Source organism: Pseudogymnoascus destructans (assembly GCF_001641265.1).
Source record: "Pseudogymnoascus destructans isolate 20631-21 unplaced genomic scaffold scaffold_19, whole genome shotgun sequence".
Classification (NCBI taxonomy): Eukaryota; Fungi; Ascomycota; class Leotiomycetes; order Thelebolales; family Thelebolaceae; genus Pseudogymnoascus; species Pseudogymnoascus destructans.
The window spans coordinates 793,298-806,195 of NW_020167538.1; the positions used below are offsets into that span (position 1 = coordinate 793,298).

The 12,898-nt window shown below is 48.1% G+C and overlaps 7 protein-coding genes across 7 annotated transcripts; 2 read left to right on the forward strand and 5 right to left on the reverse strand.

Annotated features, from left to right (window-relative positions):
- The first annotated feature begins 190 nt into the window (after positions 1-190).
- On the forward strand, positions 191-2,017 carry VC83_06850 (uncharacterized protein). The gene is made up of 2 exons (XM_024470438.1): positions 191-300; positions 356-2,017. Exon 2 carries the CDS (start codon positions 397-399, stop codon positions 1,639-1,641), a length of 1,245 nt encoding a protein of 414 aa, XP_024321702.1. The 5' UTR covers positions 191-300; positions 356-396; the 3' UTR covers positions 1,642-2,017.
- Positions 2,018-5,219, reverse strand: VC83_06851 (uncharacterized protein). The gene is made up of 5 exons (XM_024470439.1): positions 4,758-5,219; positions 4,604-4,710; positions 4,319-4,560; positions 2,181-4,272; positions 2,018-2,132 (listed from the first exon to the last, which is right to left on the reverse strand). Exons 1-4 carry the CDS (start codon positions 5,076-5,078, stop codon positions 3,071-3,073), a joined length of 1,872 nt encoding a protein of 623 aa, XP_024321703.1. The 5' UTR covers positions 5,079-5,219; the 3' UTR covers positions 2,018-2,132; positions 2,181-3,070.
- A 991-nt stretch (positions 5,220-6,210) lies between these two features.
- On the reverse strand, positions 6,211-6,855 carry VC83_06854 (uncharacterized protein; the record flags this gene model as incomplete). The annotated part of the gene is made up of 1 exon (XM_024470440.1): positions 6,211-6,855. One exon carries the CDS (start codon positions 6,853-6,855, stop codon positions 6,211-6,213), a length of 645 nt encoding a protein of 214 aa, XP_024321698.1.
- A 626-nt stretch (positions 6,856-7,481) lies between these two features.
- On the reverse strand, positions 7,482-7,964 carry VC83_06855 (uncharacterized protein; the record flags this gene model as incomplete). The annotated part of the gene is made up of 1 exon (XM_024470441.1): positions 7,482-7,964. The coding sequence occupies one exon, from the start codon at positions 7,962-7,964 to the stop codon at positions 7,482-7,484; it is 483 nt and encodes a 160-aa protein (XP_024321699.1).
- A 285-nt stretch (positions 7,965-8,249) lies between these two features.
- Positions 8,250-8,515, reverse strand: VC83_06856 (uncharacterized protein; the record flags this gene model as incomplete). The annotated part of the gene is made up of 2 exons (XM_024470442.1): positions 8,250-8,288; positions 8,354-8,515. 2 exons carry the CDS (start codon positions 8,513-8,515, stop codon positions 8,250-8,252), a joined length of 201 nt encoding a protein of 66 aa, XP_024321700.1.
- A 1,096-nt stretch (positions 8,516-9,611) lies between these two features.
- VC83_06857 (uncharacterized protein) lies at positions 9,612-11,250 on the forward strand. The gene is made up of 2 exons (XM_024470443.1): positions 9,612-9,893; positions 9,983-11,250. Exon 2 carries the CDS (start codon positions 10,013-10,015, stop codon positions 11,093-11,095), a length of 1,083 nt encoding a protein of 360 aa, XP_024321701.1. The 5' UTR covers positions 9,612-9,893; positions 9,983-10,012; the 3' UTR covers positions 11,096-11,250.
- Positions 11,242-12,881, reverse strand: VC83_06858 (uncharacterized protein). Its single transcript, XM_024470444.1, has 4 exons — positions 12,147-12,881; positions 12,013-12,090; positions 11,459-11,956; positions 11,242-11,398 (listed from the first exon to the last, which is right to left on the reverse strand). Exons 1-4 carry the CDS (start codon positions 12,686-12,688, stop codon positions 11,368-11,370), a joined length of 1,149 nt encoding a protein of 382 aa, XP_024321696.1. The 5' UTR covers positions 12,689-12,881; the 3' UTR covers positions 11,242-11,367.
- Positions 12,882-12,898: the final 17 nt, after the last annotated feature.

The following is a 12,898-nucleotide window of genomic DNA, read 5'->3' on the forward strand; positions in this document are numbered from 1 at the left end:
ATATATTAGTGTCTAATTAATCCATGTAGATAGCTAATATAATAAATAGACTAAATTCAATTTTGTACGGTTGGCCGTATTGGATGGGTGGGCTGCTTCTAGATTTGGCTTCGACACTGCAAATTATCTTTAATTTTTCTAATACCAAGGTAAATAGTTAAATTTTATTCAAGTTACTTTATTTGTAAATCGAGCCAGCGTTCAACCTAATCATAATTACTTCAACGATCAACTTCGGATCCCATTTGTAAAACTTTCCATCTGTTTGTCACTTCTATCGGGTTTAAATTGTGGATCTCGGTATGGCCCGACGACTATTCTCCTCATCAAGAAATTTTTGTTCTGACGCCATCAGCCAAAAGAAGACTGACGCAGTGCACAGGCAGTACTACTACAATGTCTCAAGATACCGATGATCTATCTAAAGAGGTTGAGCTCATGAATCTCAACGAAAGCCACGTGGATGGCTTAAAAAGCATTTCCCTAAAACTCATCTGCGCTGGCATCCAGCGTATCCTCTCCCCAGGCCTAGAGACCATCTCCGCTTCATCCTGGGCCTCGGTCGAGTCTTTGCTCCAGAGCACTGCGAAGAACATTTCATCCGTCCATGATACTCCTTCGGATATCAAGGATGCCGCGGAGTACTTCTCTACCATCACCGAATGGATTCGGGCCTGGGCAAAAGACCTTCAACAGGCCATATCTGCGCTGCATTCTCCCGAAGAGAAACAAAAGTTAGTCTCTTTGCAAGTAGTAGAAAAGGTTGAAGCGGCCGAACGATCCGCTAAGCTGGCTTCCACGATCAGTGGATCATGTCAGGTGCTACTGGCAAACATGGGGAAGCGGACAGAATGGGAGATACAACACCCCATTGAGGCAGCTCAAGAATTCGAGCTTCACGAATATTCTCGGAGTTTATCTAGCTCGTTATTGCAATCACAGGGTGGTAAGGCATTAAATGATATCCCGGGAGAGAGGTGGGCAGAAGCGGAGAAGCAGCTACGGAGTCTCGAAAATTACCTAAAGGAACACAAGATCCAGGCTGTCAGAATTCGAGAAACCAAAATAGACAAAGTAATGGTTGCCCTCCTCAAGGCCGTTGAACGCCTCGATGAGACTGGAATCAACCGCCAGAAAGTCGACGTGGCCCAGGCAGAACGTATCTGGGGTCTAGTCGACAAGCTCGGGAGTGGCCTGAGCTATTTACTCCAGGTCGATGCCAGACGTCGTGAGGGCGAAGCCGTGCCCACGACCCACTCAATATTCCTTCTGAAATCCGCACCACCAGCAAACCTCAAATACTCCGCATCGCCATCTGACTGGATAGCGAAGCAGCTTGCGAAGTCTGCGGCGTATCTTGATGCGGTCGTGATTCAAGGTAACATTGCCGTCAACGATGAGAAGGGCTGGAGTGTGGTATTCCAAGAACTGTCTGCGCTGGAAGACTTGCTAATTTCCGGGGTGACGTTGACGAACGCCAAAGAGTCGAAGATTGACGAGACACTGAAAGGTGTGGGAGAAAAGATTCGGGGTCTGGAGGCTAATAGGAATGGGAAGGATGAAGGCGACCTGAGCCTTATGTATGTTAGTTGGGAGTTAGCCCTGAGGATAAGTGCCTACTTCAACGAACTGGAGGCCTGAACGGCCTCGTCCGAAGTATAATCCGACAAGGAATTGCCGAGGATGCCTCAATTATGGCATGCTTTGCAGGCAAGGGTATCACGACTAGCAAGAGAATAAGGAGCTGGGCGTTCAAGCGCTACTCGTGGTGCCTCCACAACAAAGTATAGCGGGACAGAGGCCAGACTTTTAACGGAATAGTCATACGAACCGACCAAGACGCATCCAGTTACGATCGCGATTAGTACGAATAATTACTTCGGAATGAAAGGAATAGGCTGTGAATTTGCAACAATGGAGCACCAAAAAAAAAAGCATAGATGCGAAGGAGAACAGGTGTCATAAGGGGAACTACCCAAGCCAATAAGATAAATATAGTAGCCACATATATGTCCATTTGCTACTTTCTATCAGTCTCCAAATAACGGTCCTTAAGCAATAATCCCCCCCATCTTGTAGAATACCATCCTCAATAGTCGCTGTGCAGCGGCTTCTGGCCATATACAACGCCACTATATTCTGCTGTTAGCGTGATCCCTTTATCGTGACGGACAACTTACACCACATAATGTCCATGATTCTTCCTGTCTAGCAATGCCGCCTTTAGCTGCGCCAAGTACACCTGTACATCTTCCAGCTTCCACTGCAATACCGCTGTCAACATGTACATCGCCCAGCTCTCCATCCCCGATAGACAGAACAGCAGGCTCCACCTTCCCACCTCCTTCAATTTAGGGTCACTACTCCATGCTCCAATGGGAACTTTAAGTTCCGTTGCACCACATTTGTGAACCCTGCCTTCTCCATGAGCTCTTTAGTTTGGTCTAAAGTCCGGATGGACTTGCCAAGGATGTCGCCAGCCTTGAAGAACGGCTTCGCCCAGCCAATCAGGATATGGTCTTCGTCAACCGTCCATCGTCCGAGACTATCTGAACATTGATCTCGACCTGATTTCACCATGCCACCTGTCTCTTGTCTCTTTACTCAAAAATCCCCAGCGCCCCTTACCCTGCGGACTGCTCCTGCAATCCCTTTGAACCAACTGAACTTGCCTGGGTCGGTGCCGATCGCGCCTTCAACCTCCTTCCCCTCCGCATCTCTCCACACACCATCGTCGTCGACCTTTCCATATATTCCCGTTCTTTGGCATCTCCTCAGACCATCAATCCAATTACCACAAACTTCTTTACTCTGGAGCATGACATTAATCTCTTGACTGTGGTACCAACTCTGCGAGTCCTGGTTTCCATTTCCTTGAATTCCTATCTCCTCATCGATGATCATCAGCTTGACGTGACAGCTCCGCTTCTTGGCCTTGGCAAGAATTGGCCGCGTCTGGTCGGCGCCAGCGTAGAAGTGATAATGCAGATGCTTCAACCCCTCTGGCGAGAGCGATTGGTGCAATGCATGTGCGATCATCTCATTGGTACCCCCTTGCATCGGCAGAAGTTCACCCTGTATCAGTCAGCATATAGTCGTCCGATTTGGGAGATCTTACAGCATCATTATAACCAATGCAAATGAATGCAAAAACATCAACGCCTCGCTCACATGCGTTTAATATCTCCTTGAGTATTGGCTCTGCGTTTAGTGTCGGGCTTTGAATGTACACGTTCTTTTTCGCGTATCGTAATCCAGCCAGCCACGCCTCATTCTGTGGCGTAAACACGTCGTTGTTATTGGGGGTTCCGTATGGCGGCCTATTAACCATTGCGATTGGGAATGGCTCATGCACTGCATGAGGTATGTAAGGGGTAAACTCATCACCAGCGGGAATTTCCTTGATTGAAGGAGGGAAGTCCTTGTTCTTGGTGTGGTTCAAGTGGGCGACTGTAGCCTCCAAGCGAGTCAAGTTGTCGTTTGGGGATACTGATTGCTGTACACGGGCTACCTCACCAGCAATATCAATGTCATAATGAGAGTCAGTTGACAAATGCTCCAGGAGAGGCTTGCCTTGTGGAGGCTGGCTGATAATGGAGCTTGGGAGAGAAGAGGATCCAGAACACAAGTAAGCGTTAGTTACTGGAGCCCTGCCGAACCTTTCTTGCTCGTTGTTTAATCCCGAGGAAGCGCCCTTGATATTAACGTCGTCAAGTGGAGGCAAATGCGGGGCGTCAATTGCATGCTCAATGGCATTTCGTGCTGGCGAAGGGTCGTAAGAAGCATCATTAGAAAGGTTCGCTAACCGTTGCCCCTCGAGTAGCCCATTGTTTTCTCCTGGGATCAAGTGCTTAGAGTGGATTGCTCTCGCGTCGACCGCTTCTAGCTGGCTAGAACTGTTGGCCTGAGCCTCTGAAATGGCATTTGCCTGAATGCCAGCTTGATGAAACATTTCATGGTGGCTCGTTTCCCCGAAAGAGCCAATTCCACCTCGAGCAGCTGGAGAATTGTAACTTGGCAATGGAGGTTCCAGCGCTTTGTGCCAGGAGATGAGAGCCATGTCGTACAGCGAATCGACGATTGGACCTTCCAGTTGGATCATCATCTCCATATTATCATTATCCTGGATGTTGTTGCTCTGCAAAACAGCATACTTGCGATCAACTACCATATACTTGCAGTGATATGTGCCTAGCATTGGCTTGTGGTAGTTCATAACTTGAAGATTAATGTTCGGAATCTCCTCCGGCTTTGGGATATTCACAGCGTCGCCTATAATTTATCAGCTTAGTTGAATGAAAGGCTGAGCTCGCTTTACCTAAGTATTCCTTTTCGGAAACAATGTAATGTGGTTCAAGTAGCTGCTTCAGGCTTCCTCTATCATAGATGATTTTCATGACAATCCTTTCTCCACGCCTGCCAGCTCTTGCCGACAGTTCTTTCATCGCATTTGTAATATACGAAGATGCAACAGAGCTCTGCCAGTAGTTGGTGGCTAGATAAACCTCCTTTTCTGCGCGAACAATCATGTTGCTCATGTGACGCATAATATCTGGTACGCTGCGTCCGTTAATTGCAGTTCAGGTAGTCTGGAAAAACATACACGGATATTATCGTCAACGGTACGACGCCACAGCTACCCATCAACGAAGGGCTAACCACAGCTGCAGAAATATCATGTTCCACAGGACCCAATACATCGTGGTAGATCTTTACCTTGATTAGATTTGTCGTCTTGAAAGATAGAACGTGCGTACCTTCAAGAATAGCTCATTCGGTTGCGAGGGTCCCCAGTTTCCGCATTCTGCGGCACGCTGTAGCTCGTCGGCGCCAATGCTGCGTTCCTCGCTGTCTCCATCTGACCTTGCTGCACTCTTCGACGATGGCACATAACTACCGTACAATTGCTTCCATGCATCCCCAGGCGAAAGAGTTGGGTTCTCTGCAAGAAGTGCAGATACGCTTTTCTTGCCCGTGCATAGCTTATACAAGCCATCAGAAACCATAGTCGGGCTACTTGGGCTAGTCTTGTTCGCGTGAGAAGGTTGTGATTCTCCTGGGTGGACGCAATGGGCCATGTCGTGGAGTAGTGATGGCGTTATAGGAAACAATTGCTTGCAAATTTTGTGCGAATGTCATGGCTTGTAAGATATATAAGATATATATCGGAATTGAAAAATGGCATCCCCTCATCCTCAATTCCTTGATTTTAAAGGCGGGGTCCTCACGAGGTATGACGATCAATCAAGAAACAAGCTTTTGCCAAGGCGGTCTGCTGGTAGAAAGTGGGTCTTTAAACAACCAAAGCTTAACTTAATCGTCGGTGTTCGCACCGACGATTACGTCGTTGAATCCCGTTGAATCCCGTTGAATCCCGCGTGCCAAAATTCGGGGAAGAACTAATTTTTATAACCCGTCCATTGTTACGCCATCTCACAGGAGCCCTTGACCATTTTGATTATCGAGCTTAGAAGTTTCAAGGGCTCAAGTTTAATCTAATACTGCTGTGCCAAGCTGTGCTTTTGATACTCCCCACATTTCATTTTTTAAGGCCGTGCCGTAATTCACGACTCGCTGTTTCAGCCCTACTACCTAAGTTACCATCAATTCCCCAACAACGCTAAAAAAATATCAGCTTATCTACCAATGGTGTCTTTCCCAAATCAGTCCTTGACGTTCTTATGGGCTGCCGCTACGGACATGGCCAGTGCTGGCGATTGCGACGCAATCGGCTCAATACGCAGCGTGGCTGGCCATTTCTCTCCACAATGTGATGACATGCAATGTTTTATCTCCTACAGATCGTGGTTCTCACATGTGCTCCTGTCTTGTTCTGCGCCGCCATCTACATTTGCTTGGGTCGCATCGTGGTTATCTGCAGACCGGAAATGTCCAGGCTACGACCAGCATGGTACACGCCCATATTCCTGACATGCGACGTCATCTCTCTCGCCCTCCAGGGTACGGGTGGAGCCTCACATCCACTGCAGACGATGCAGATGGACGGCAGCAGGGTATTAATATCATGCTTGGCGGTCTGTCGTTCCAGGTCGCGACGATTGCTCTCTTCGGGTTCCTTTTCCTCGAGTTCCTGTGGCGAACCCACTCATCACACAAAGTCAGCAACGATCTCCAAAAATGCCTCGCTGGCGCAGTCGAAGAAGTGGACAGCATACCTATGGTCGTTGGGTTCGGCAACGTTGTTGATTCTCATCCGTTCGATTTACAGAGTCGCCGAGATGGCAGGTTTTTCTCATCAAGGTCCATGTCAAGCTCGCGGTCCACATAACTAGGCACATTGTCGTCGACCACCAGACGTAGTTTTCGCTGGACTAGATCTTCGAGCTGGCGCCCATATTCTTGATCCGCCTCTGAGAGAGGCCCACCGTCCTCAATGGCCTTCCAAATTAGATAAGAGCCAAGATAACATTTCGCATTCACCAAAGACCGCACTAGCATCAAGTCGATGCGGGTATCGCCATAGATGTCGATAATGCGCTTATAGATCTCGGCGCCTTCATCGTGCCGATTTATACCTTTGTCGTATATAACTGCTATAGAAAGCTCCAAACTCACAGCAACAACAGTTCTGTGCTCCTTTTTCGCGGTTTGTATGGCGGTATTATAGGCCATTAGAAGCCAGTCCAACTTCTGGGAATAGAGGGCCGCCGCGATGTATTTGAAGTCCTCTTCGTCCTGGGTCCATATTCCAGTTAGAAGGGCCTCTATTAAGCCTGTGTACTCTTTATCGGGGAGCCGCACGTCCATTCTAGTTAGTTTGGCTGTAATGTTGTCAAAGGTTTGACGAAACCAGAGTAGCGTAATCAATTTTCTGAGGCAGAGGTAGCACCGCATGGCATAAGACGTTGCCTTTCAGGGTAGACAATCTCCCGATCCTCTTTTTTGAGCTCTCGGTAGCAAATCGCAAGGCGATGGCAGACTTTGTGTAGATCGATATCCCATTTCTTATTGTGCAATGCTTTAAGTTCTTAGTACATCTCAACATCAAGCTCCGCCGCTGTATCATACTTGCACATCTCTATGTACAGCCACGATTTGCTATGTCGGATAGGCCACTGCTCTTCTTTTGGGGCGAGGGAAGCCGATTTTTCGAAGTACTCCAATACGTGAGTATAATGTCCAAAGTCTCGAAGCGTAGCACTTAATCGAAGGTTCCAAAGGGCGTCTTGATCTAGCGAAAGCCAATTTGCACATTTCAAAATAGTCTCAGCGGAGACTAAACCTGGTTTTGGCTCTTCGCCGCTTCGAAAGGCCATAAAACCCGCTACTGCTCTGGCATCTAACAGCCACTCTCCACTGCTTGTAGCAAGCCATCGTTTGCCAATCAGACGAATAATATTGCTAATAAGATCGGCGTCATTTTCAGCGGTTGCGAGGCCGTACCATTCCTTGATTTCCGGTGAACTCTTAAGCCAGAGCTTAAGGAGGTCAAGGATGTTGCGGGTGGTGAGCTGGGTGTTTCAATTTACATCCGCAAGGCCTGGGCTTTTTGTCAACACAGACATCAGGCCGTGGGCAATAGCTTCCTTATCCTCTTCGCTCGTTTTAGTAATATCAATCTTTCGGAGCAATTCCAGCCAAACAGAGGCCACATATGACCTTAACTCCAATGCAACCGGTTCTTTAGGGCTGTTTGGCTCGCAAGACATGATATCTAAACATGCACAGAAAACCGGAACCCTCGCATTTCTGATATCAACTCCAACTGGCAAGGTGTTTTCTCCGCCTGAGACTGGGCCTTCCTTTTCATCATGGGAAAAAATCGCCAAATGAGGCGTGGCTAAACGTAACTTCCGTTGTAAGTGGGTCAAAGTCTGATTCGTCCTCAGCTTCATCCCAGTTTCGGAAACTCGATTGCGCTTAAAAGTGTGATACATCTCATCAGGGCGAGGGGTCAAGTATAGCCCTGATCTTTCGTAGGGGATTTTGATCCTGTGTTGCATGCGTAGATTGTGAATTGACTAAAGTAGATACGTCAACGTGGAGCTTGTCCACCGCGATCGCTATGCTCTTCACTTCAGATAGGGTTTCGGCGCCAACAATCCCCTTCTCGCTATCGAGCAGCTTGCCTAGTTTTTGCATGGCCTCTTTGCCTTCGTCCGTTGCCCCAATAAAACTCTTGCCGAAAGAGACGAGTCTCCCACACTTAATCTTCTTTTGTGATATCGCGAGGATCTCTAATATGACAGCCAAGATTTCAGCCATTTTACCCCCGAGCCCTCAAGACATTAAATGGTGTGCATAAGTCTTAAGGCGGACTGTACGTCCTGCATCGGTTGTATTAATGGTCGGCTGTTAGCTTATGAAAATTATAGAGTAATAGATGTTTCACCTTCAACGCCTCCAGAACTTCCACGATCGCATCGTACTTTTCTGAGACTCCTTTCGCTGCCCCTACCAAGTACTGGACGGCTGCAAACACAAAAATACTAGGTGGAAACACCATTGCGCCAGCCTCACCTGCAGCAGCACCCACCAGTTCGATCGGGCGCATGGCTGCTCATAAGGCGGCGTACAAGCCATGGAGCTTTTGTCTAAAGTCAGCAAATACCTTGTTTTGGTCTTCTATAGCGTCTCCTCGTTCACAGTTGCCAAACTTCTAAGAGAGGGACCATCCAGCATTTATTCGTGACCTTTTCGTATCGACGAATGGCAGCCTCCCAGATCTTTGAAACGTGGTTCGGTTCTGGACACCCAACGTTCAGGCACTTGGCTGCTCCTGTTGGCGGGTGGTTCTCGGTGGTTCTAGAAATTCATAAATCTTAACAATCAGATTTATATAGCAACCTTCAGCAATTATGCTGCAGATCTGAGTTGAAGAAATTGTGTGCATGTGCGAGTCCATTCCTGTGTTGAAACAGACTAGGATCACCGGCTTCACTGGTGATCACCAAGTCCGCTCCCCCGACATCGGTGCAAGGATATCAGAACCCTGTATCGTATTAGTAAGATCTCTGTATTATATTAGGTTTAGTGGTTAGCATTAATGTAAAAAAAACTCTTCACACCCAAATGCACGGTCTATTATTTCTTCACCTTGTCAAGCTAAGAAAATCGAGCCCGCAAAAGAGGAGCTCCCCCCTGTCAGCACAATGCTTAAAGTGGCCCAATCACAAATAGGAATAAGGGTGCTTAGCACATGGCACTTTAAAGCTTGAAGTAACGAGGGTAAATAAAGTTTACGAATGCTGAGATGATCCTTCTTAATGTCGTAATCTTCCGTACTCACTTTCCCTTCTAATCGCTACTCTACTATTGCGGCCTTTTTGCTATGGTCTTCCTAACGTGCGTACGTTCCCATCTTTCCGATGCCACAGCTCACGGATGCGCCAACTATACTCGATTGTTGGCGTTGGCGCGGGGTATAGTGCTGAGATACTCTTCGTGGCTAATGTGACCTCACCAGCCATTTCCTTTTGCCCTCGCTATGACATTCGGCGTGTTGACTGTTGGGCGGAATGTCTAGGTTTACCACGTGGACTGGAAAACTTCGTCCAACGATTCCTTATGCCTTGTATAACCGAAATACGTTGAGAAGTTCTAGACGTATAACGTAATGGACCCAGCGCTATACCTACCTCATCTCTACTCGTTCTGCTTTATGGAGTACGCACCCACTCTCTTCAACCCCTACTTAAACGCATCTGAGTGCCGATTGCAGAGGTTGAGTTGTTTATTGTACATAACTAATCTCTTGTTGTTTTTGGTAACGTTGCCTCGCTTGCTCCCGAGTGGAAGGTGCTAAAATCAGAAAGCGATAACTTAAAAGGTTTTAGTTGCTTTGGACACTAAACCCTACTCATACCTTATCTTAATCTATAGAAGTCCGGAAAGTCATTATGAGCCCATATTATTGACGAGCTACAAGAGTTGTAAGTATGACCCTGGGTGCAAATGCAATACGCAACGTGTATTTTGTGTCCCATTCCACAACGCCATACCCGTTCTAATGCCTTAATAGTTCGGTTAGATCAGGAATTAGCGAGTTACTATGTATTTCGCATCAGACAACTGGGCTGGCGTACACCCAGCCATCTCAGCCAGACTTGCCCAAGAAGGTGGCGGATATGCCCCGGCATATGGCACGTCTGATCTTGACAGCGAGCTTGAGCGGCTCTTCAACGAGATATTTGAGTGCGAAGTTGCCGTCTTCTTCGTTGCAACAGGCACTGCGTCCAACTGCCTGGCCCTAACCTTGGAATCCAAGCCTGGCGGTGTAGTCTTCGCACACCGCGAGGCACACATTGTCGCCGATGAGTGCGGTGCGCCTGAATACCTCTCCGGCCAACTGCGCATCGCGACTGTCGATGGTCCAGATGGGAAGATGGATCCTAACCTCTTGCGTCGGATAGTCGAGCGATCAGCTGAGAATGATGTTCGCCGTGGTTGTCCGAGCACTATCTCCGTGACACAGGCGACTGAAGCTGGCACAGTGTACTCTCTCGCGGAAATCGACGCTATTGCAGCTGTGGCGAGGGACTTCAATATTCCACTTCACATGGACGGAGCACGCTTTGCCAATGCCCTTGTATCTCTAGGCTGTACGCCGGCAGAGATGACTTGGAAGCGCGGTGTCGACATGCTATCGTTCGGTGCCACTAAGAACGGCTGCTGGTGTGCGGAGGCAGTTGTACTTTTTGACCCTAAAAAGGCCTCTGGGTTTCCGTTTGTCCGCAAGCGTGCGGCTCAGTGTTTTTCAAAGTCGCGTTTCATCTCTGCCCAGTTTCAGGCATACTTTGCCGATGGATTATGGCTCGATCTCGCTCGGCAAGCCAATGGAATGGCAACGGAACTTGCTAACATATTTTCTGGATTGCAATCTACTCGACTACTATCAAGACCACAGTCTAATGAAGTCTTTGTGGTTCTCAATAAGAAAACTATCGCCAATATAAGGGCTAAGGGCGTGGAGTTCTACGACTGGCCTGCCCCGTCAGACCTTAAAATGACAGATGATGAGCAGCTTTGCCGCTTTGTTACAAGCTTTGCAACAACAGCAGAAGATGTTAGTCGCTTTAGCGATATAGTGCAAATAGCTACTAGCGATAGCAACTTTTTATACTCTCAAATATAAAAATAGTTGGGGTGGTGAACCCTAGCGAATACCCACTGTTTTATGCTTTTGTCGTTTTCAGAAAACATTGAGACAAGCACGGGTTCATGGCCTTTATAGTAAAACATGCAGACTTCATTACCCTATAATATATATATTATCAGTCTATTGCTTGCATCTAATTATTCAGGTTCGAAAACTAAACGTCATATCTGTCATTGGCTATTAAAGAGTAGCTGTATTCTGCTAAATACATCTTATTTAGATAACACCCCTCAAGTCCGCATACAAACTCATGCCATCAGCTCAATATGCTGTAACTCCCTATGAAACAATTTAGTTAGTAAATTTTCCCTTGCTAAGGCATTCATCACGATCACTTACTTTTGTACTTGCTGCCCAACCTTCATAGCCGGATACACAACCCCCTCGCCCTCGTCCTTGCCCAAATTGAACTGTTCTGCTCTCGCCTTCCTGGACTCCTCCGCTAAGCTAAGAATCGGAGCCAGGTCAAAGTCGGAGCTCAGATGCCAAAAGAACGTCGACGAGATGCGCACGAGCGGCCGCTCTGGAACCTCGACCTTGCGACGCTCAATGACGTCTATCGTCTGCTCATTCACAACCACCTCGTGGAATCCCGCCTTGATCAGCCCGCCCGTGATGTGCTCTAGCTGCTTGCCAGCCTGCACGAGCAAATAGTTTCCGGGCGGGATCTTGACGGGGATGCGCTTGCCGGTGTTGCGAGCCCAGATATGCAGGCCTGGGTAGCGGGAGCGGCCGTGGATAGTAAGGAAGTTAAGGTCCGTGTGGAAGCCAGCAAGGATGGTGTCTTTGCTACCGTACTTCAATAGATCAGATGCTGTTGGGGCAAGGAGGTGCGGTCTTCAAGATGGTTAGATAAGAACTTTCTTGAGGTTGAAAGGGGTGACCAAACTCACCCGTATGTGCCTGCCTCCTTAAATGTTGATTCTGGCAGCCCTAGACCAACAGCAGTCATTTCAGAAAGACCTTCGACTCTGTAAAGTGAGAGACTTAGTGACCAAGTTCTTGCATACGATGAGACGTGACTTACGCGTTCTTCATAGACGACCCCCACTTGTCCATCACCTGAGGCCATTGCTCTCGAATGTGCGGCGCCTCAGGTACGATATTATCTGCATTTAGGGCGGGAAACTTCGTCTCATATGGCGGTGGGCCAGCAGACATTCTCCAGAAGAAACGACACTTGGGATCGGGCGAATGCGCTGTAATGTCAAGCGGCCGTTCAGCCGGGTCTAGCTTCTCAATGATACGCAAGCATGGCTCGTCCACCGCACACTTTGGCTTCTCAGTATTTTCAAGCGTGACGCCAATCTGGTAACCTAGCTCCGGCCGTTCATCCTTTTTGAGTTCGGGCTCGGGCTGTGCGAAGTAGTCCTCCAGCAGGTCTAAGAAGGTGATATTGTCCTCCTCAGACACACGCGAGTCGTGCAGCAGGAGCGCACCGTAAGTTACCAGAGCTTGTGCGGCTTTCTTACACTCTGCCTGCACGTCGGCTGCGTCGTGTGACCCGTTGAGGAAGATGTCGAGGTCGATGATGGGCAAGCCCATCGAAAGATCTTGCGCGGTTGTCATTTTGGCACAGGTTCCACTTATACAGTATGTTCTAATGCGCCTAAGGCGTGAGTTAATCTCGAGTTGATTGCAATTTCGATTGTGAGGGACAAAGTATCGCGTTTATGCCGCTGGTAAGCGACCAGTCGATGCCGGGTTTTAGTCAAGTTATCGACGCGGATTTGGCCGCATGGTTTATCCGGCGTCGAGGTTCGGGTGTGCATCACCAAT

Bases quoted from the DNA above. Each gene is read 5' to 3' on its own strand.
- VC83_06851 (XM_024470439.1), bottom strand. From the start codon at position 5,078: ATGGCCCATTGCGTCCACCCAGGAGAATCACAACCTTCTCACGCGAAC. The intron at 4,711-4,757 runs GTACGCACGTTC...ATCAAGGTAAAG, and splicing joins CGAATGAGCTATTCTTGAAG to ATCTACCACGATGTATTGGG. The intron at 4,273-4,318 runs GTAAAGCGAGCT...GATAAATTATAG, and splicing joins TTCCGAAAAGGAATACTTAG to GCGACGCTGTGAATATCCCA.
- VC83_06850 (XM_024470438.1), top strand. From the start codon at position 397: ATGTCTCAAGATACCGATGATCTATCTAAAGAGGTTGAGCTCATGAAT.
- VC83_06858 (XM_024470444.1), bottom strand. From the start codon at position 12,688: ATGACAACCGCGCAAGATCTTTCGATGGGCTTGCCCATCATCGACCTC. The intron at 11,957-12,012 runs GTGAGTTTGGTC...ACCATCTTGAAG, and splicing joins AAGGAGGCAGGCACATACGG to ACCGCACCTCCTTGCCCCAA. The intron at 11,399-11,458 runs GTAAGTGATCGT...ATTGTTTCATAG, and splicing joins GTTGGGCAGCAAGTACAAAA to GGAGTTACAGCATATTGAGC.
- VC83_06857 (XM_024470443.1), top strand. From the start codon at position 10,013: ATGTATTTCGCATCAGACAACTGGGCTGGCGTACACCCAGCCATCTCA.